The following is a 21557-nucleotide window of genomic DNA, read 5'->3' on the forward strand; positions in this document are numbered from 1 at the left end:
CAACAAAAACTCAAATAGAAACCATTGAAAAGAAAGCGATTTTTGCTCATAACCGGTTTCATAGCTCTCAAAACTAGTTTCATAAGTATAACCGATTTCTTTTTTTTAAAAAAAAGTGCGCTAATAGAAACCGGTATTTTACTATCGGTTTCTTTTATGTGGTGTCATAAATATATTACGACACCGATTTTATTTAAAACTTTCCACACCGGTTTAAAACCGATTTTGTAATTATTTTATTTTTATTAACACAAATAAAAAGAAAACAATGAAAATTATAGTCTTTTTCTTCAAGCCCTAGCGGACCTCAATCTCACCGACCTCCCTGCGCTGCCTACCCTGCTCCTCGCCTCTCTCTCCGCTGACCTCCACAGACGCTCTACCCTGTGTCACCCTACCATGTATCGTCGCCCCCATCTTCAGTGCCCTAGCCGACCTCCAGAACCCTAGCTAGTCGTCGCGGCGGCCACCCCAATTCGGTGCCCATCTTCAATCGTGTCACCCTACCATGTGTTGTCGCCCCCATCTTCAGCGCCCTAGCCGTCCTCCAGAACCCTAGCTGGTCGCCGCCGCCGCCACCCCAATTCGGTGCCCATCTTTAATCGCATCTGTTCTGTACATTCGAGGACCGAGGTTCTCCTAGATTCGACTTTACTCAAATTTTCGGTGAGATTGAACTTCAATTTATCTGGTTCTATTGAGTTGAATTTGTGAAATCTTAGCGTGCGATTCTGGATATCTTCATTGTCAATTAATCAATATAATCTATAATTTATAATATATTAAAAAGGCAACTTTAATTTGAAATCAATTTTAAAATTAAGTGACAATTTTGTAATGTTAATAAAATTGAAGATTTATTCGTAAACTATAATTTTCCTTTGTATTTCCTTTTTCTTATCTTCTTATTTTTTTTTGTTTTATTTCTTTCTAAAATTGTGAAATTCGACTAATAATAAAATATATAATAAGCATATCAAATTAAAGATCACGATAACTGATTTATGCTTAATTGTTCTAATTTTAAGGGTTTGCATGTGCATATTTTAAGTTAAATATTCTGGAAATTGGTGCATTTATGGTTTGTTTTATGCTTTGCAGGAGATTTAGGTTTTATAGATGGAAGAGTGTGATTTTGGAGATTTTTGGGTTAGAATTGAGTATTCTAGCGCACTCTGGTGTTCAGAGCTGAAAAGCCCGTGCCAGAGCTGAAAAGCCTGTGTCAGAGCCGAAAAGCCCACTGCAGAGCAGAGCAGAGAAGCTCGCCAGAGCAGAGCTGCGAGGATAGCTCTGTAGCAGAGCAGAGCTGACTTGCAGAGTCAGAGCTGAAGTCTCCAGAGCTGAACTTCCCTATCAGAGCTAAAATCTCCAGAGCAGAACAAACTTGTCAGAGCAGAGCTAACTCGACAGAGCTGACTACGCGCCAGAGTAAACTTGACAGAGTAGAGTTAAAGATCGACAGAGTCAACGTATGCAGAGCTGAACTATGCAGAGCTGACTTTCAGCTCTGCACTTTTCAGAGTTCGCTATGCAGAGCTGACTTTTAGCTCTGCACTATGCCTTTCCAGAGCCGAGTTTCCAGAGTGATTTATGCTTAATTTACTCTATTTTTAAGGGTTTGTTTGTGCGTGTTTTAAGATAATCTTCTGGAAATTGGTGCGTTTATGGTGTATTTTATGCATTGCAGGAGATTTAGGCTTTCGAGATGGAAGAATGCAGTTTTAGAGAATTTTGGACGAATTTGGCGTTTTCTAGGTGTTCTGGTCTCCAGAGCAGAGGAACCGACATCTCCAGAGCAGAGAAACCAATCGCCAGAGAAATCAAAGACCAGAGCAGCGAGGTCAAATCACCAGAGCAAAGGAATCACCCATTCCTCTGCAGAGAAGCGCCAGCATCAGATAAGTAAAAGCCAGCGCTCATAAGTCAGAGCAGAGAAATTGCCATTTCTCTGGATGCAGAGGAGAGTAGTGAAAAGTCAGCGAAATCAAATCTCCAGAGGAGTCAATAGTCAGAACAGAGGGGAGATAAGCCATTTCAGCGGAATCGAGAAGCCAGAGAAATCACCATTCCGCTGGCGACTCATTTCTCTGGCGAGGTCAGAGAAATCATCCATTCCTCTGGCGTGACCCGTTACCCTGGTGACATCCATTCCTCTGGCGAGAGCTGCGAATTCGGCAAGAGTAGGAGTGTTTTCCAGAGCGCGCATCCAGTTGGAGAGTTGCCTTATTTCACATGATTCTATTACCTTTAGAATTTTACTTTGCATGGCAACTTCCATGGTGATCCGAAGGAAATCTGAAAACTATAAATAGGTCTTCTTTTGACCTATTCAGTACAAACCCGAACTCAGCATTCATATTTTTAGTTTTATAGCTTTAGAATTTTATTGTTTTCTAGTTTGCAAGGCTTGGATCAAGATTGAAGATTCAAGTCGCTACAATCGTTTTCATTCAGTTTTTATTTAATTCAGTTTTTATAATTGCTTTCTTCTTAATTATGTTTATGTTTTATTTTACTATGTCTAGCTAGTTTCCTTTAGCTGATTCTAGGGTTTGTAAATAGTTGATTGAATTTATGTGATTTATTTTTTAATACCTTTGTGCCTTCCAGTTTATGATTCATAATTCCTGGTGCTTATTTTCTTGTGAATTATCTGATCAATAGTTTGCATGTTTAGCTATTCGGTTTGAGACTTAGCGGAGATAACTGTTTAGCGGATTCATGAATGTATGATATGATCTTAACCTTGAGACCTAGCGGAGATAGGTGGATCATAAGAAGCTATTCTTAGGAGCTATTGGGAGTTAGTAGATTTTCTTGAGACCTAATGGAGATAGATAATTTACTAATCTACGATCGTTGCTGCTCTAGCGAGAGTGATTGATTAATTAAGTGATCTCTCATCATAACTGGATTAAATTGGTACATAGGATTAATAGATTTATTGCATGGATTTAGTTAATGAATTTACTACCCTAGGATCAGTTGTCTTTTATATTTGATATTTCCTACGTGATTTTAATTATAGTTATTTGCGTTTTAATTTAAGCCAACCAATCTCTACGTTCTGTTACATGTCTACTATTTAAGTTTGTTTAGGAGATAGCTAAAGTAGTTTCGTTGTGTCAGTCCCTGTGGATACGATACTTGGTTACCAATTTGTGCTACAATTGCACCGTGTTAGTTGCGGTAATTTGTTGCTAATAATTTAGTGATACAACTTCGCCTTATCTTTCTTACGAAAATCCGAACAATGCTTTGCAGCCTCCACCTGGATTTTCTGTATCTAACGGAGGAGTTATCAATGAACCGAAGAAAGTATCACTGGAGGATATGATGCAGCAGATGTTAACAGAGATGTCTAACATGAAGACAACTGTTAATTCAAGGATGACTAGTATGGAGACAAATGTGGGAAATAAAATTTCTAACATAGAAAATAATTTTTCAGCACTTTCCAAGAAAGTGCAGATGTTGGATACTCAAATTGGTCAGATAGCCAACCAACCAGCTGCGCAGTACAAGTCGAGCCAATTCCCGAGCAACACTACTGCCAATCCAAAGGGCCAATGCAATGCTATATTCGATGGCACTCTGTCTCCCAAAGACAGGAGGATGAGCAAGGAGAACGAACAACCAAGTGAGGAACCATACAAATCTCCTATTCCACTTAGGGAGTACATCCCAAAAGCTCCATTCCCCCGTAGTCTGATGAAGAGGGAAGTGCTTGAAGAGCAATGTGCTGAGAAGGCGAGCAAAAAGTGTAATGCAATTCAATTGAGAAGCGGGACAGAGCAACGGAATCATACAGAGCAGAGGAATCACCATTCCTCTGCAGAGCAGCGGGATCGGCCAGAGCAGAGGGACGGCAAGGATATCAAGGAAATCAAGTTGGAGATCCCCCATTGCAAGAATGAGAAAAAAGTTGTCAATCCCGAGGAAACAGAGCATAAACGCATAGTGGATGAGCTAGAGAGGCTACTTGAAGAATCAGACCGGCGTGCACAGCCTCAAGATATCAGAGCAGCGAAGCGAAGCTCAGTGCTCAACAGCCAGAGCAGAGAAATCAGCCATTTCTCTGCCAACATCCGTTCCTCTGCCAATGATAAAGAAGAAAAGGCAGTTGTTCACACCAAGAAGATGGGGGATGAGGATGAAAAAATCTCGCAGGCGAAAGCTGTGTGCACTGAGCTGCCAATGACGCTACTTTCGAAGAAGAAAGATCCGGGTAGTTTCACCATTGAGTGCGAGATTGGAGGAGAGCTCTTTCCCAAGGCTCTTTGCGATTTAGGGGCTAGTGTCAATGTGATGCCCATCTCTGTTTTCAAGCGGTTGGGAATTGGAGATCTCAAGCCGACCTCGATGGAGATTCAAATGGCGGATAGATCAAGAGTGAAGCTGAGAGGAAAGCTTGAAGACATCTTTGTGAAGGTTGACAAGCTCGTCTTCCCTACGGATTTCTTGGTCCTCGATATTCCTGAAGATGCAAATCCGCCGTTGATTCTTGGTCGATCATTCATAGCTACGGGAAGAGCTATGATAGATGTGCCGAATGGAAGCGTCGTCTTTCACGCAGCTGATGCACATGAGTCCTCTGTCTCTGTTTGTGTTAGGCGGTCTATCACGCCCGCTGCGTTTGATGTTCATTGAGATCATGAGGTATCGTCGAGCTCTAGACGTTAAATTAAGCACTTGTTGGGAGGTAACCCAACAGTTTTTCTTTGTTATGTTTTCCTTTCTTTCAGTTTCTTTTTGTGTCGTTTTGTTTCTCTTTGTTTCTTTATTTTGTTTGGGGCGGGTGTTTCTCTGCCAGATTTCTGGAGGTCTTCATGTTCCAGTGCAGCCGCTCTCTTCGCTGCCCTACCCAGCGCCGCCACCCTCCACTCTGCCCAAGATCACAAACCTCATTTCGCCGCCTCTCACGATGGTTCAGTTTTTCAATGCCAATAATCAGGGACGTTTTCTACACTCTTCGTATTTCTTTTATGCCCTGAGGACATGGCATGCTTTAAGTGTGGGGGAGTGGTGTTTTGTTGCTTATATTTTTCAAAATTGGGCGAAATTTATTTTTCTATGCTTAGTTTTTGGTCTCGAATCTAGCTAATTTTTATGAATTTGTGGAAGAGAAGATGGTTTTCAATGTGCATTTTGGGTTTGTGAATGAATGGAGGTTATTCTTGTTTTACTTTTGATTTATGTTTCTTGTTTGTGCAAAGAATTATGAGTTTTGTTGCAACACTTTTGTAAGTAAGTAAAACGTGATTTGTCCGGTAGATGCTAGAAGGAGTGTTGTCATTGTGATTGCCTACGATCGTATCTGATCTGTGAAAATGTTGGACGAATTGCCAACTCTAAAAATTGCCAGCTCTGAAACATCTGGCCTGTTCTGAAATGTGATAGCTCTGAGTCTCTGCTCCTCTAATTTAACTATGAGCATGGGAAACCACGTGAAAAGACTTTGAATTACATCCAAATGGTTTTATTTCATGAATTATGGCTCAACTGTCGAAATCTCAAGCACACAAAGTGTGAAAATTGGTGATATTGATTATAAAGGCGATCACATTAGGGAATTCACTTCTAGCGGAGAATTGGGTCTGATCGAATTACTTGCATTACTCTTTTGTTGCTTCTTAAACTTTGAGTTACTTGCATGACCGAGAGATGTATGTTGATTGTAAAGTTTTGAATTAAGTTTGTGAATGTTTGGATGGAAATGAACATTGTCGAAATCAATCTCTTCCTAGGATTCATATAGATTTTGCTTGAGGACAAGCAAAAGGCTAAGTGTGGGGGAGTTGATTTATGCTTAATTTACTCTATTTTTAAGGGTTTGTTTGTGCGTGTTTTAAGATAATCTTCTGGAAATTGGTGCGTTTATGGTGTATTTTATGCTTTGCAGGAGATTTAGACTTTCGAGATGGAAGAATGCAGTTTTAGAGAATTTTGGACGAAATTGGCGTTTTCTAGGTGTTCTGGTCTCCAGAGTAGAGAAACCGACATCTCCAGAGCAGAGAAACCAATCGCCAGAGAAATCAAAGACCAGAGCAGCGAGGTCAAATCACCAGAGCAAAGGAATCACCCATTCCTCTGCAGAGAAGCGCCAGCACCAGAGAAGTAAAAGCCAGCGCTCATAAGTCAGAGCAGAGAAATTGCCATTTCTCTGGATGCAGAGGAGAGTAGTGAAAAGTCAGCGAAATCAAATCTCCAGAGGAGTCAATAGTCAGAACAGAGGGGGGAGAAGCCATTTCAGCGGAATCGAGAAGCCAGAGAAATCACCATTCCGCTGGCGACTCAATTCTCTGGCGAGGTCAGAGAAATCATCCATTCCTCTGGCGTGACCCGTTACCCTGGTGACATCCATTCCTCTGGCGAGAGCTGCGAATTCGGCAAGAGTAGGAGTGTTTTCCAGAGCGCGCATCCAGTTGGAGAGTTGCCTTATTTCACACGATTCTATTACCTTTAGAATTTTACTTTGCATGGCAACTTCCATGGTGATCCGAAGGAAATCTGAAAACTATAAATAGGTCTTCTTTTGACCTATTCAGTACAAACCCGAACTCAGCATTCATATTTTTAGTTTTATAGCTTTAGAATTTTATTGTTTTCTAGTTTGCAAGGCTTGGATCAAAATTGAAGATTCAAGTCGCTACAATCGTTTTCATTCAGTTTTTATTTAATTCAGTTTTTATAATTGCTTTCTTCTTAATTATGTTTATGTTTTATTTTACTATGTCTAACTAGTTTCCTTTAGCTGATTCTAGGGTTTGTAAATAGTTGATTGAATTTATGTGATTTATTTGTTAATACCTTTGTGCCTTCTAGTTTATGATTCATAATTCCTGGTGCTTATTTTCTTGTGAATTATCTGATCAATAGTTTGCATGTTTAGCTATTCGGTTTGAGACTTAGCGGAGATAACTGTTTAGCGGATTCAGGAATGTATGATATGATCTTAACCTTGAGACCTAGCGGAGATAGGTGGATCATAGGAAGCTATTCTTAGGAGCTATTGGGAGTTAGTAGATTTTCTTGAGACCTAACGGAGATAGATAATGTACTAATCTACGATCGTTGCTGCTCTAGCGAGAGTGATTGATTAATTAAGTGATCTCTCATCATAACTGGATTAAATTGGTACATAGGATTAATAGATTTATTGCATGGATTTAGTTAATGAATTTACTACCCTAGGATCAGTTGTCTTTTATATTTGATATTTCCTACGTGATTTTAATTATCGTTATTTGCGTTTTAATTTAAGCCAACCAATCTCTACGTTCTGTTACCTGTCTACTATTTAAGTTTGTTTAGGAGATAGCTAAAGTAGTTTCGTTGTGTCAGTCCCTGTGGATACGATACTTGGTTACCAATTTGTGCTACAATTGCACCGTGTTAGTTGCGGTAATTTGTTGCTAATAATTTAGTGATCACAGAGTTAGCCGATTTTTCGCCAGAGTTGAGATGACTTGCAGAGCACACTGCCAGCTAGACTTACCTTTGGATGCACGATTGTATTACCTTAAGAGTCCAGTTTTGAAGCCGAGTTTGATGCTAATTAGGGTTGAAAGAAGTCTATAAAAGGAGGCTTGAACGTGAAGAAGAAAAATAATCCTTTTGCCTCCGACACTTAGTTTAGCTTAGTTCAAACACAATCCTTTGCCCTAATATTTAGTTTCCGCTAGGCAGTAAAAGCTTAGGTTTATTGTTTTCTTAGTCTTAGTTTCGATTTCTGTTTTTAGTTAGTTTAGTATAGTTCTTTCAATTCATGTTTTAGATTAGTTCCCGTTTAGAGTTGTAATTACGTGACAGATTACTTCTCAAGACGTTTTACGGTATTTCTTTAATCAAGTTTATTTATTTGCTTTTACTTGCTTTCTTTAAATTCTGCAATTTAAATTCTGCCCTTTTTAATTATGCAATTTAGTTTATGCGTTTTTATGATGCTTTCCTTTAAATGATGCAATTTTGTTTCTGCCTAGTTAGATTAGATTAGAAGCTTTTAAGTTACAAGTATTTAAATTCCTCGTTAGTATTTAAATTCCAAGTTCCTTTACTTTATTGCGTTTAAATCTTGCCTAGGGTTTTATAGTTTAATTCGCCTAGATAATTTTAAGATTAAGTTTAATTTACAAGCATTAGTTAATAATTCATCTTCGCCTAGTTAAGTTTAAATTCAAGTTAATTTACTTTCCAAGTTTTAGGTTAATAATCTTAAATTTACAGCTTTCTTGTGACATAATTAATTTCCCTTAAGGGGCCGTTTGATTTGCAGTTTAGGATTAATTAGGATTAAAATTATCTTGAGAAATTAGTGTGGATTAGTGTGGATTTATATTATTTCATGGGTGTTTGATATCATGGCTACTTAATCCTATATTGTGTTTGATATCCATAGGATTATGTTGGATTATATTATCTAATACCAAAACTATCCTCATATAATTTTAAAAATATCATGTGTGTTCCGTATTACTTGGGCATTTGCATCGATATGCGTGAGGAAGGGTAGCAGAATTTTTATCCAACTTCGCAGTATTAAAGTTATCTGAGGGGGGGGGGGTGGCCGGATTATTAGTATGGGTTATTCCCACAAAATAGCATGTAGAAATGGGATTAAGTAGGAGTTGACCACATTAATAGAACATGATATCAAACATCACACTAACTTGTATTAATTTAATTTATCCTACCTATAAACTCATATCAAACAGGCTCTAAAGATCTTCCTTGAGAGATAACACTGGGTCAACTTACCATCGCTAGGATGTCCTTGTTCTATTGCAAGTCAAACTAGAGGTGTTTCTAGTTGAGTCAATAACAACTTTAATTTGATATATTTTATGTGAATATTTGACATAAAATGTAAAAGTTATATTTATTTAAAAATTAAAATTTTAAAAAAAATCTCTCATCTCTCATCTTTTTTTTTTTTTTGAATATATCTATTTTCTAATTTTTTATTTTTATCTTTTTAACTTAGTTTTTTGTCTTTTCATAATATCATTTTTTATTATTGTGAATTCTTCTTTAATTTTTTTTCCAATATTCAGCTCAAATATATTTAGTTAAAATTAAGTTTTAATTATATTTATTAATATGATAATTGAGTTAATACTGATTATATAGAAATATAAAAATATTTCATATGTATTGCACGGGGTGCGAATGCTAGTATATATTAAAAGAGAAGTGTTTGTAAATAAATTCAGTTAGAAGGACATATTAAAAATTGAATATATATATATATATATACACACACACACACATATATATATAGGAAGGAAAAAAACCGCTGCCACATATAACCTACAAAATCGCAACAATACTAGGTACCCATAATATTAAATGAGGTGGTCTTGAGTACAATCGAGTGTACCGTATAATTGGATTGACCCGCACCTACACCCAAACCCGCATCTTGACCCAAATCGTGTAAATGACACTATTCGGTTATACAAATGACATTGTCTGTAATTAACACTATCCTGTTATACAAATAACACTGCGTATAAATGATTATAACATTGTAAATGAGACTGTGTGTAATTGATACTATTCAGAAATATAAATAACACTTCATGTAATTGACAATATAAGATTGTAAATGACACCATTATATTTTAAATGACACAATAAGATTGAAAATGACACTATAACATTTTAAAATATTATAATGTCATTTATATAACCGAACGATGTCAGTTATAAGCAGTGTCATTTGTATAACCGAATAGTGTCATTTACATGATTTGGGTCAGAATGCGAGTTCGAATCAGGGTGCAGGTCAGAATATGGTGCGGGTCAACCCGGTTGTACCCAAGTTTTATTATTTAAAATCTAAATTTTAAAAAGGGTTATTGTCGGAAAATACATATAGTTTGTCAATTTTCTGGTTTATAACATGACCTTATAATTTGACTAGAAAATACATCAATTTTCAATTTAATCGCGATTATAACATGACTTTATAGTCTGACCAGAAAATACACCAAGTTTCAATTTATTCTCAATTATAACATGACCTTATTTAGATTATTTTTCATCATAGATGTATTAATATTTATTGTATTCATATTAAATTGTTATGTATAAAATATTGTTAATTGATTAATTAATTTTTATAAAAATTAAGTTAGATGATTAATTATTTTATAACAATTATTTCAATATATATATATATATATATTATATTATTTACATATAGATGTATATTTATCAAATATATATGTATATACATAGCTATGTTGCATAGGTACGGGGGTGCGGATGCGGGGGCGATATGATACGAGTACGGGGATACGGATTTTAAAAAATTATAGGGTGCGATTCGGCAATGATACATCTAATTATTAAAATTTTATGATATATAATGCTTATAAAATATATACAATTTAAATTTTCTTAAATTAATTATATGTAATTTACATTTTATTTTACCCAAAAGTTAAACATTTTCAATTATATAAGTTAATTGAACAACAATATAACGATTCAAGTATTATTAGTCCAATATATAAGTCATAACTAAAAATAAAATTATTAAAATAACCTTGTGTAGGCCTTTCGTGCACGAGATACGTGAATTTCGTTTATGGAATTTGGGAATCCGGTTTATTTTCATAAATTGTTTTAAAAGATACGCCACGTGGCGAATCGGGTGCGAATCCGAGAGAATCGCATCCTAGAAGAATCCGATTCGCCGTGCATGCTAATTTTTGAAGAATCCGTACATCATAGATACATAGTATATTGTGAGATGAAAAGAAAATTAAAAATATTTAATATTAAACTTTGATATTATTATACTAAATTAATTACAAAGTCATGCTCCTTATTAAATTTAATATTATATTTATTGAGTTGATAATAGTATTATTATAGATAATTTCAAATCAAATAATATTAAAAAATAGTACTATAAATTATTTTTTTTACCAAATAATCTAACTCATAAATAATGATAATTTGATATTTTACATAGTTTAAAATTATATATATATTATGACCCGCGCATCGTACGGAAGGCGTACTAGTAGTCTAAAAATGAAAAGATAAATTTTGTTGAGAAGGAATTAAAAAGAAAAAATAAAAAATTATTTAGGGGCGAAGAGAGCATTAAGAAATTGTTGAGGGTGAAAATTGAAAAATTGGTGAGACACTGGGGACCGAATTGCATAGAGCAAATAGGTTCACATTGTATTAATGGAAGGTAGGTTATTGTACAAACGGAACAATGTCTAAACCCTCAACTCCATGATTTACATTTTCTTCTGCTGGCCCCCTCAGGCCTCAATTCCATCTAATTCTCCCCATTTCCCCTGCTCGCAATAATGAATTAACCATTGAAATAAGCAATTGGAGAGAGTAATAAAACCCTCAAACATGTGCTCCTCAATGCCATCAATTTCGCTCTGTTTGCCCTCACAAACCACCTTTTTATCACACAATCGCTTCAACTTCGTCTTTCATGGCAGCCCACTGTTCATCACTCGCAGAAACCCTAGGCACATTTCGCTCACAGCTTCTGTTGCTGAAAAAAACTCGAGTCTTCAATTTTCGTGGATTTCTTGGGACAAAGTTAGTTCTGATGACTACAATGGTTGGGCCATTGCGGAACCTGCTCCGAAACTAGCTGAAAAGAAAGGTGACAGTTTGATCTTGTAGGTTTCATTTTATCTAGAATTTGAGGGAAATTTTCAGTTAGTTATAAAATGTTTTGTCATTATAGGTTGGCGGACATTTGCTGTATTTGGTGTGGGAGCATCAGTTGCTGCATTTCTTGGTTTGCTTGCCTGTTTTTGGTTCTCTAGTAAAGGTTGAGATTTTGTTTCAATAATGATTTTAGCTATTGGGTTTATTATGATTAGTAGTTAGCTGATGAGGCTATTATTGATTTTTGAGTATTTCTATTGGTTTTGACAATTTATTTGTTTCATCAGGTTTTGGCGTTCGACTCAGAAGTCCATTTAGTGCTTTACACGGGTTTTCGGTGCCTTCTTTAACTATCAAGGATGAAACGGGAATTGAAGAAGTTCGTAATGATGATGTACCATTCGTAGAATCTCAGATGCCTGAGGAAACACTGGCTGATGCATCTGATGCTTTTGTGGTGACAGGTAATTTTGTGACTATTTTGGAGTTGATTCTCTATATTGCCTTTTCCAGTGCAGTTCAAAAAAGTTGTTATGAACATTTGAAGGATCAAGTTTAGTGTCTAAATTGAGTGTACCTTTTTTGCACTAAGATTACACAACTTCAATTGAGAAATATGTGATAATGTTCTTTATCTGGTGGTGATTCTACCTTCTATTAGCTTTCCACATCTGATAATTATAGTTACTCTTCAGTCTTCATTACTTCATGAGATAAGCTTGAATACTTTGCAGAGCACAAGCGTGAGCACGTTATAGTTCCATTTTCTGTGGATGTTGCTCAGCAAGAAGCTGTCTCAGCTCTTAAGAAACTCAAGGTGAATTTTCAGTGGATCACTCCTGAATCCTGATGATAAAATTTATTGTTTGCAGCATCTATTTAAGGCTTCCTTCCTTTCTTTCTTTCTTTCTTTCTTTCTTTCTTTCTTTCTTTCTAACACATTATAAATCTTATATCTTTGTTCATTTGACCACACTTTTGGCAATAAGCATTGTTTCCTGATGGTAAATGGAATTTTGGTGTTGATTATCTATGTAATACCGAGTCAAATTTTTCTGTGATCAGCACTTAACGTATATGAGTATTTTGTAAGAGAAGGATACATTGTGGACCCCCTTTCTTGGCCCTTCAAGGCCTTAGGACCATAAAGACATGGTATTTATGTCTTTAATGGGTAGAAACAGACATTTCTAATGACTAAGTACGGGAAGTCAATGATTCTCATGTATGTCAAGAAAGGAGCTTTAGCCTGACAGTATTACTCTACTGACTTTTCTCTTTGTAGTTGAGTATCTTTTCTACAGTTCTTTCTTTGTGCAATGTGATTGAACTATTGGTCGGTCTTGATCTTTTCGAGTGCTAGCAAAGCAGAATTGATGCATGCCATGGAGGCCCAAGTTACGTTGCATATGTGGGCTAATTTAATCGAGTTTTTATTTGTTTTTATTTTATTATTTTCGTGAGTTATATTAAGGTGACTGAAATTAAGCCTTAGTTGAGTCAGTTTTGAGTCTTATACCTTGTTTTGACTAAGATTTGTTTCCTTATTAGATTAAGAGTTATTTTCCATGTTTATTCTCCTAGTTCGGTTAGGTTTTCGCATACCCTATATATAGGGCTTGTTATGCACGAAAATTAGGGACCATTAACCCTATTATTAATCAAATTTGTGAGTTTATTTCTCTCTTGAGAGTTTTCGAATTCCTCTTGAAATTCCAAGACGAATTCATCTATCGACGTAACGGCGAGTCAACCATCCCTCGTCGGGTGTCATTCATCGTCCCCGAGTTGCTGCGTCAACATCACGTTGGGGTATAGAGACTTCGTTCATCTATATCATTCCGTGGGTTAGATTCAGAGGTTTTGGGATTTCCCATCTATCGTTCCTTTCTTTCGTTATCAAGTCTTCCGTTTGCGTGTTCGTTTGAGCAGTCTGGCAAGGATCGTATCAAGAATGTATTATCTGTCTATAATAATTCAATGTAAAATAACACAATCATAATGCGATAAAAGAATCAATTGAAATTACAAAAGATCTTGTAATTCCAAATTCCAATTAAAAATCTGTCGAGGCCTTTAGGAACAACCCTTCTGATTGTGAATGTTTATTCATTTTACCATCCATTGATTTATAATACTTCAACTTTATATTTGTTTGGAGAATTTCTTTTGCTAGGGACACTCTCTTTGTTTGAGTGCACGATATATAAGTATATTTATTTTGTGAGAATTCATTGTTACATTTTCAGGTTAAGTGCCTCATTTAGTGAAGATGAAGCTTTAAGAACATAATAAGTGTTCGATAAAAAAAAATGAACATAATAACTGCTCTTACCTTACCTATATTACAATTTTTCTGATTGTTAGTGAAAAAAATTAGTCATGAGTTAATTACAATGGCTGCTTCCTGTTGAGTTTTTTGATCCACTGTTGAGCACTTATCATGGAAATTACAGTAAGATGCTAGCACAGTTCTTCTTTCCCTCTTGGTTTAAGAGTACTGCTCTTGAATTGTGCTTGGATAATCAAGATGAACACATGTTTTTTTCACAACTTACACCCAGGATTAATTTGCTAGTAATAAGTTTCCTATCTTCACTATAATGTAGTTTTCACATGTCTTGTAAAGCTTCTCAGCTCTATGTGCTTTTTACTCTTCTGGTCAAGGTGTACAGATTATTGAAGATGATGCCAGAGCAGATAAATTATGTACCAGACGAGAATATGCACGATGGTTAGTGCGTGCAAATTCACTGCTGGAGAGGTAGCGGTAAACTCATCTTCTGAACATAATTTGAATACTGTCAAATAATTCTAATACCAGTGCTTTCTTTTTTCCTTTTTGGTTTTTGTTTCAGGAGTAGGAAGCATCGGCTGAATCCATTTGCTGCAATTTGTGGATCTAGAATTACTGCCTTTGATGATGTAGGAGTTGAAGACCCTGATTTCGAAAATATTCAAAGTAAGGTTTAGTTGGGTTATCAACCGATTGTTTTGTGAATTCTTGTGTTAGAAAAATTGTTTGAATTGTGTGTCAAACTTGCATTTAGCTCTAGCTGAGGCCGGTATTATTAGAAGCAAACTGTCAGAAGGAAGCTGCGGCTCAGATCTGAATGTAGACAAAGAATTTATGAATTTTTCTCCGGAAAGGTGCCTCAAAACACTCCAATCTTCCCTACCCCAAGCATAATTTTTGTTGTAACCAACAACATATCATTTGATGTGATAGGTTCATATCTCGCCAGGATCTGGTTACTTGGAAAGCAAAAATAGAGTATGAAGTTGTGTCTGGAATCGATAAAGAGGTAGGAAGGCTTCTTCCTAGTTACCCTCTATCCTTCTCTCACATAAAATTAGATGCCGATATCAAATTGATATTTTGATTCTCTAAAACCTGATTTTCTTGCAGTTCAGATGGCAATGAGGAACATTGGTTTTCTAGATGTGAAGGAGATCTCTTCAGATGCATTGTTAGAACTTTTTGTGGACTATCGAGCTGATAGAAAGAGCATAACCAGAGGAGTTTTTGGTTATTTCTATTCTCCATTTCTTCGTTCTTGCCTATTTGTTCTTGGTTCCCCTCCCATTTGCCTCCTGGATTTACTACGACAAGTATACTGACATCCTCGAGATAATAGGGAAGGATAAAATAACATCTCAGCTATGTGTGTTCTATATTATGTCCAGATATATCGACTTAGGATAAGTATTAGAATGAATATTTTCGGCCAAATATAGGTTGTTTCCGCATATGTAATATCTTTCTAATCTGAATTGCGGCTTTGATATGACTGAATTATATTCTTCACAGGACAGAGCAGGCGACTGCAACCAAGCAAACCATGCACAACGGCTCAGGCTGCAGTTGCACTGACATGCGGAAGAGTGACAGAATTCATACAGGCAGAACTATCGAGACTTGAAGCTGAAAAACTTTCAAGGGAACTCGAATTAAGAGTATTGAGGAGTGAAATTCTAGAGAGAGGGGACATAAAGGAGTATTGGGAGCGAAAGATGGAGAAAGAAAGAAATCGTGGCTTGGAAGTGGACATGGATTATCGTTCAGCCATTATGGCTTTGGAAGAGGAGAAGATTGCTCAAGAGAGTGGTTCAGCTGAGTTGGTGAAGCAGAAGGCAGCTTTGGAATGCCAGGAACAGTTGCTTTCTAGTTTAAAAGCAGAAGTAACGGAAATGTCTGAAATACTTTGTGTTGAGAAGGCCAAGTACGTTGACGAGCTGCGTGGCGTACAGGATACACAGCGTGAGCTGCAGGCGAAGTATGAAGAGCTGCTCGATGCTAAGTCGATTTTGGAAGCTGAAATAGAGGCCCTGCGTATATTGAGGTAGTGCTCTACCAGTTAGTTTGTGTTCCTTTTCTTCTTAATGGTACTCTTTTGCAAATCCAACCCCTTTTAATGGAGCCTTTGAATGAGTGTGTGAAGCTATTTGTGCAGATCGTGGGTTGAAGATGAAGCAAGAAAAAGCCAAGCTCGTGCAAAGGTCCTCGAGGAAGCTGGTCGAAGGTGGAAATGGGACGGTTAGCCTTTTCTTGACAAAGGATAGATCCTCTGCTACTTTACCATTTTTTATACCCTCAGCTTTGCATTCTTGTAGCACTGACAATCACCATTCTTCTGCTCTGTGGGGACTGCTTCTTAATGATATACCCGTACGCATGATATATTTTATTATTTTTAAAATTATGTAAAAGTATCAAAAATGTTATTCCCTTCGTCCCTCCCTCATATTTATGCATACCTTTCCCTTTTTGTACGTCCCCCAAATTTATGCTCTATTTTTGGATCCTACCCACACATAATTTTCACAGTTTTACCCTCGTGATTAAAATATTTACCCACAATCTATTTAACAATACCCTCAATGTGGGATCATTTCTCTACTATTAATACTTCAAATAATTTTTTATTAAAATGTGTCGTGATCAACTATACATATTTATTAGGGGATCGAGGGAGTATTATTTATGAGTTAGATTAATTAGTAATAAAAATAGTTATATTAGTATTTGATTTATAATAATAATAATAATAGATTGTAAAGAAAATAATTTAAGTCAATCTCATTCTGAGCAAATAACATTAAACTATTATTACAATAAAATTAATAATCATCATTTAATATAATAATTTTGGGCTCTTAAAAAGTTCAAACTATATTATTATTAAAAATTCATATTTAAAAAATCTCAAATTAATTAAAAAAAATCAAGAAAAATATGAATAATATAAAAAGAAAAATATAACGATAAATATGTTTATATAAATAAATTATTCATGCACAAAATTAAATAAATATATATAATATTTTAAATTCTAATTTTTAGATTTATAATTAATTTTTTATTTACAAATTCATATTAAAATTAATACAAGTTTCCTTCTCCTTAGTTGCATTAAAAGATACTATAATTTAAAATTATTTAAATTTAAAATAATTATAATTAAATAATCAGGCAAACTTTTTTGAAAAAAAAAGCATATTTATTTTTCATCAACAAACAAAAACAAAATGAAAAAAGAGTGATGTTTTTCATTAGAGATAAATGAGAGAGAATAAAATTAATTGTGAAATTTAAATCATCATAACTTATTCGTTTCAAAATCATTTTTTATAATTTTTATATTGAATTAAAGATTTTCTCATAATCTTTAATTTAGCATTTATATTGAATATTTTTCCATTAGATGAAATTAACGATTTTTCGAGATTAGAGGGAACAATTTGAAAAGAAATCTTTTTATATTATAGTATATAAATATAGATGTCTTAACCCTTTATTTCATTGTTGTTGCAGATTTAACATGAAATTTGAATGATGGGGTTTTGCAAGAGTATTGTTGATAACGTCGTATCGTATTGTTTGTGTTGTGCCTCAAAGTACATACACAAAGTGTGAGCTCTTGCATAACAATACTACTCCTACAAGAACAAGAACAAGAACAAGAAGGTGCACAACTACCGCATTGTAATCACAAGTCTCCTATCAACAAATTTGGCACCTCCCACCTTCCCCTGAATTTGACGAGGAAGACGAACAACGCGCCTTTGATCGCCTGCTTCTACCACCAGCTCCAATCCACCCCTAAACTGCAATTTTCCAACACTAACTTCAACTTTCTTCCAAAATAATAATGTTAAGAAAATCACTAACATACTTGGAATAGCTTGATCTCTGACTTGTCAAAACCTGGCATGAATAGATTCACAGATTTATTGGACATATCAAATGTCACTGAAGGTAACATCTCGTTGCTACTGTCTGAAAGTAGTTCTCTAGCATGTTTAGTGTCATCACTAGCCATGATCTCATTCCAGTGGAGGTGGTCGCTGAATTTGAGATGTGGAATGAGAGCACAAGGCAACGGCGCAAAGCTGAACTTGACAGCTTCAGCCAATGTCATCGGGGAATTTTGAGTAGGTATGCCAAATGCACCGGATATTTGTGCACCAGCTTGAATCGCGCAACCCCAGTAGCGCGATGCAGAATTCAGTGATATAGGATTATCAGGGTTCATCACAAGATAGCAGCCAAATTTATGAGGCTCTGCAAAGATAGAAGACCCTTTCTGTAGAAACAACATGGAGACACAGAGTATCAGAAGATTCTTGCAATGCCTACAAGATTAAATCTACAAACCTTACTCACCTCCAATGTTTGTTCTAAGTAATCCCATATCTCCGAACTCGTTCTCCCAGTTAGCTTGACAGCATTGCCACTCAGACTCAGGGCATCGTCCACAAGTCTCAAGAGAGATGGCGCGGCTACCCTCCCAAAATCAGTCTTTTCGGCCAGCATCCTCAGATATTTCAAGTACAATCTTCACAATAAGCAGCATGATTCAAGCAAACGAAGGGAAACAAGGGCGACAGGGAGAAAGGTTATCAGTTCACTAACCTCGCTTTACTGGTAGCACCTATCATACGTATAGTTTCTTCAGTGTTTATACCATCATAGACAACTATGTCATACTTTGCTTTCCCACCCTTCCTCTGAGACACGAAGAATCCCACGAGACGTTCAAGTTCCAAAGAAGAAAATATAGAATCCATACCAGGAAGAACACCGAGCTCTTCACCAACCACCTACAAGAACACAGATCCATGAAAACAACTGATCAGCAAGTTTCTACCAAAAAGAAAAGAAAAATCAATATCATGTACAATAATAGGTGATTACAGAAGCCACTACGTACCTACCCCTTCAAGAATACCTTGTGTCATATTAAGCTGCGCATCAGCTTGCTTGAGCTTCTTGAGGGGCTCGAGAATCATCTGCATTTAACAACATTTCTGATTGGACGATCAGAACAGCGAATTCGGATAAGCAGAAACAAAAAATTGGGGGAAAAATGCACCTTGGTGGTTTCGAGTCTAACAGCAGACAAATTTTCATTGCATTGGACAGGTGATGATGATCCAATTTTACAATTGAGAAGATATTCAGCTGTGGGATCTTGAGATTGTATCACCAGACATGTTTTCAGCCCTAATGTAGCATAATGCTGGATGCAGACAGTAAGGATTAAATTCAGCAAAACCATTTTTAAATTCATAAACAGAAATCTATAATTCGAACACGTTTTAGTTCATCAAGTTGTAATTCAAATCCACCCTTTCAGCGTCAAACCTAATTAGATATAAAGAAAAGTTAACTGCAAAAGACGATTGAGCGCCCTAAATTTCCATGATTACACAAGAAAATCAACCATACCAGAGCTGCAAAAACGGCGGCGGTAGTTTTACCGGAACCGCCTTTACCCAGGAAAGTAACCAACTTGGCCGGTTTAACATCGCCGGCATCAGCATTGGCGGCGGCGACAGTCATAATTATGGGGTCACCTCTTTCGGCTCTTCTACTTCCTCTTCTTATCCAAGGTGTTTTGACCGGAGAAAAACAGCGAAAATCTTGAGGCGGGAAGAGTGAGCGCGGAAGAATGAGCGAAGGGCAGGACGCCATTGATTGATTCTTCTTCTGCTGAATCGGAATGTAGTAATTGGCGAAGATTTTAAAGGTGAGAGTAGAGAATGGGGGAAGAAATTTAGTTTAGAAATTAGGCCATCAAAATGCGTTTTCTTTAAAGAATTGCACCAAACTCTTTGTATTGTCACAAAATCTGCACCAATTTCATTTTCATATTTTCTGCCAAAAAAATGGCCTCACTTGGAGTGGATGACAAGTGAATGATGGTAATTTTGAATTTTTTCTTTTGGAAGTATTTTTTGGGCAAATATCAGAAGGATTTTCAATTTTTTGAAATATAAAGGGAATTGAGGCAATTCTTTTTAGGAGTTTTGACAAATAAAATCACGAATTATTTTAAATTTATAATTTTAACGTGATTTTTGAAGTGTGGCAAATTAAATAATTATCTTTTTAATTTTACAATTTCGTCCCCCAATTTTTTCCCGTCATCGAAATGTTGAGTTGAAATTTACATGAATTAGTTCGCCACGTAATATTCATGTTACGAAGTCATTTTTTATAAAATTGCCGAATATTAAAAATTAGGGTTAATTGCCTCTAAATTCTTAAACTATAGTCACTTTTCGTTTTTTCCCTTAATCTTTGAACTTCCCATAAAAATCCACCAACTATTGATTTTTCCCAATTTTTTCATGACGAATTTTCCGGCCAGATCCGATATCGAAATTATCCAATGTGACGTTATTCACTTAATACGTGGCGTCGGCGTGTTCTACTATTGACACATAACCCTATACTTGGCAATACGTGGCAACCCCTTCCCATCTCACTCTCACCCTTTCCCCTCTCTCTTACTCTCTCCTCTACCGCTGCATAGCCATGGCCGCCGATGTGCTTGCAGTGTTGGGGCCATCACCGCCTCCTTAACCCGGCGTCGCCTTTCCCTTCAGCTGACCCTTGATCACCAAAACCCCCCCAAATCAAAAACCCTAGCTCCATTAGTCTCGGCTCTATGGCATTGGCAGCAAGGACATCGCCGATGTCGTGCCCCAACCCGACACCCCTCTCAAATCTCATTGACTCCACATCGATCTCCGCCGTCTAGATTCCAAACAACAGTGTTGCTCCTTCCCAAACAACGACTTTTTTCTCTTAATTTCTTTCTTCTCATGCGGCGGACAATCGCCACCTCTTTTTTGCCGGTGGCAACAGTAACGCCGCCTAGCCGGAGGATCACCTTGCCGCGACGGCAGCAGTAACGCCGCCCAGCCGTCTTCCTTCTCCATCGACCGACTGAGTAGAACCCACTGGCGCTGATGTCTCTCTTTCTGCCGAACAACATGGGCCAAAAAAGCCAAACTTACCACCACCATCGTGACGCTTCTCAGCCGCCGACAGGGTTTCAGTGAGAACCCTAATTTTATTTGAACAAGAACGCGCAAAACGACGTCGTTTATGTACAATACATACGACATCGTTTTATTAAGTTTTTCCGGCGCGTCCACGTCAGATAATTCCGATTCCACGTGTGTATGAATTTGGTCGAAAAATTCGTCATGAGAAAATTGGGAAAAATTAATAGTTGATGATTTTTTATGGAAGTTCAAAGATTGAGGGAAACAACGAAAAGTGACTATAGTTAAAGGATTTAGAGGCAATTAACCCTAAAAACTATAATGCAAATACATGATACATTCCCTTTATAATTTTTTATAATTGAAATTGTTTGAAACGATGCCTCACAAAAACAACGTCTTTACTAATCCACGTAAGGTTCAATTCAACACTCTAACGATCGAAAAAATTGAGAGGGGACGAAAATACAAAAAAGAAAGATGATAATTTAATTCACCACACTTTAAAAATTACATTAAAATTCATGATTTTATTTGCCAAAATCTCTTCTTTTTAACACAAGAATGATTTGACGCAACATAATTATATTACAAGTATAATC

At 36.4% G+C, this 21557-nt stretch overlaps 2 protein-coding genes across 3 annotated transcripts; one reads left to right on the top strand and one right to left on the bottom strand.

The window, feature by feature from the left end:
- Positions 1-11219: 11219 nt before the first annotated feature.
- LOC131024613 (uncharacterized) lies at positions 11220-16385 on the top strand. The gene is made up of 11 exons (XM_057954124.1): positions 11220-11647; positions 11732-11818; positions 11943-12119; positions 12390-12472; positions 14331-14419; positions 14514-14617; positions 14706-14805; positions 14885-14960; positions 15070-15184; positions 15467-15998; positions 16110-16385. The coding sequence occupies exons 1-11, from the start codon at positions 11386-11388 to the stop codon at positions 16195-16197; spliced, it is 1713 nt and encodes a 570-aa protein (XP_057810107.1). The 5' UTR covers positions 11220-11385; the 3' UTR covers positions 16198-16385.
- Positions 16386-17510: 1125 nt separating this feature from the next.
- Positions 17511-19839, bottom strand: LOC131024614 (uncharacterized protein At1g26090, chloroplastic). Of its 2 annotated transcripts, none has more exons than XM_057954125.1 (7): positions 19388-19839; positions 19032-19178; positions 18874-18948; positions 18572-18759; positions 18323-18494; positions 17832-18242; positions 17511-17763 (listed from the first exon to the last, which is right to left on the bottom strand). In XM_057954125.1, the coding sequence occupies exons 1-7, from the start codon at positions 19631-19633 to the stop codon at positions 17632-17634; spliced, it is 1371 nt and encodes a 456-aa protein (XP_057810108.1). In that variant the 5' UTR covers positions 19634-19839; the 3' UTR covers positions 17511-17631. The 2 variants fall into 2 exon arrangements, with proteins under 2 accessions (XP_057810108.1, XP_057810109.1); XM_057954126.1 differs by having other exon boundaries at positions 17864-18242; positions 19388-19818.
- Between the last annotated feature and the right edge of the window lie 1718 nt (positions 19840-21557).

Source organism: Salvia miltiorrhiza, chromosome 5 (assembly GCF_028751815.1).
Source record: "Salvia miltiorrhiza cultivar Shanhuang (shh) chromosome 5, IMPLAD_Smil_shh, whole genome shotgun sequence".
Lineage (NCBI taxonomy): Eukaryota > Viridiplantae > Streptophyta > Magnoliopsida > Lamiales > Lamiaceae > Salvia > Salvia miltiorrhiza.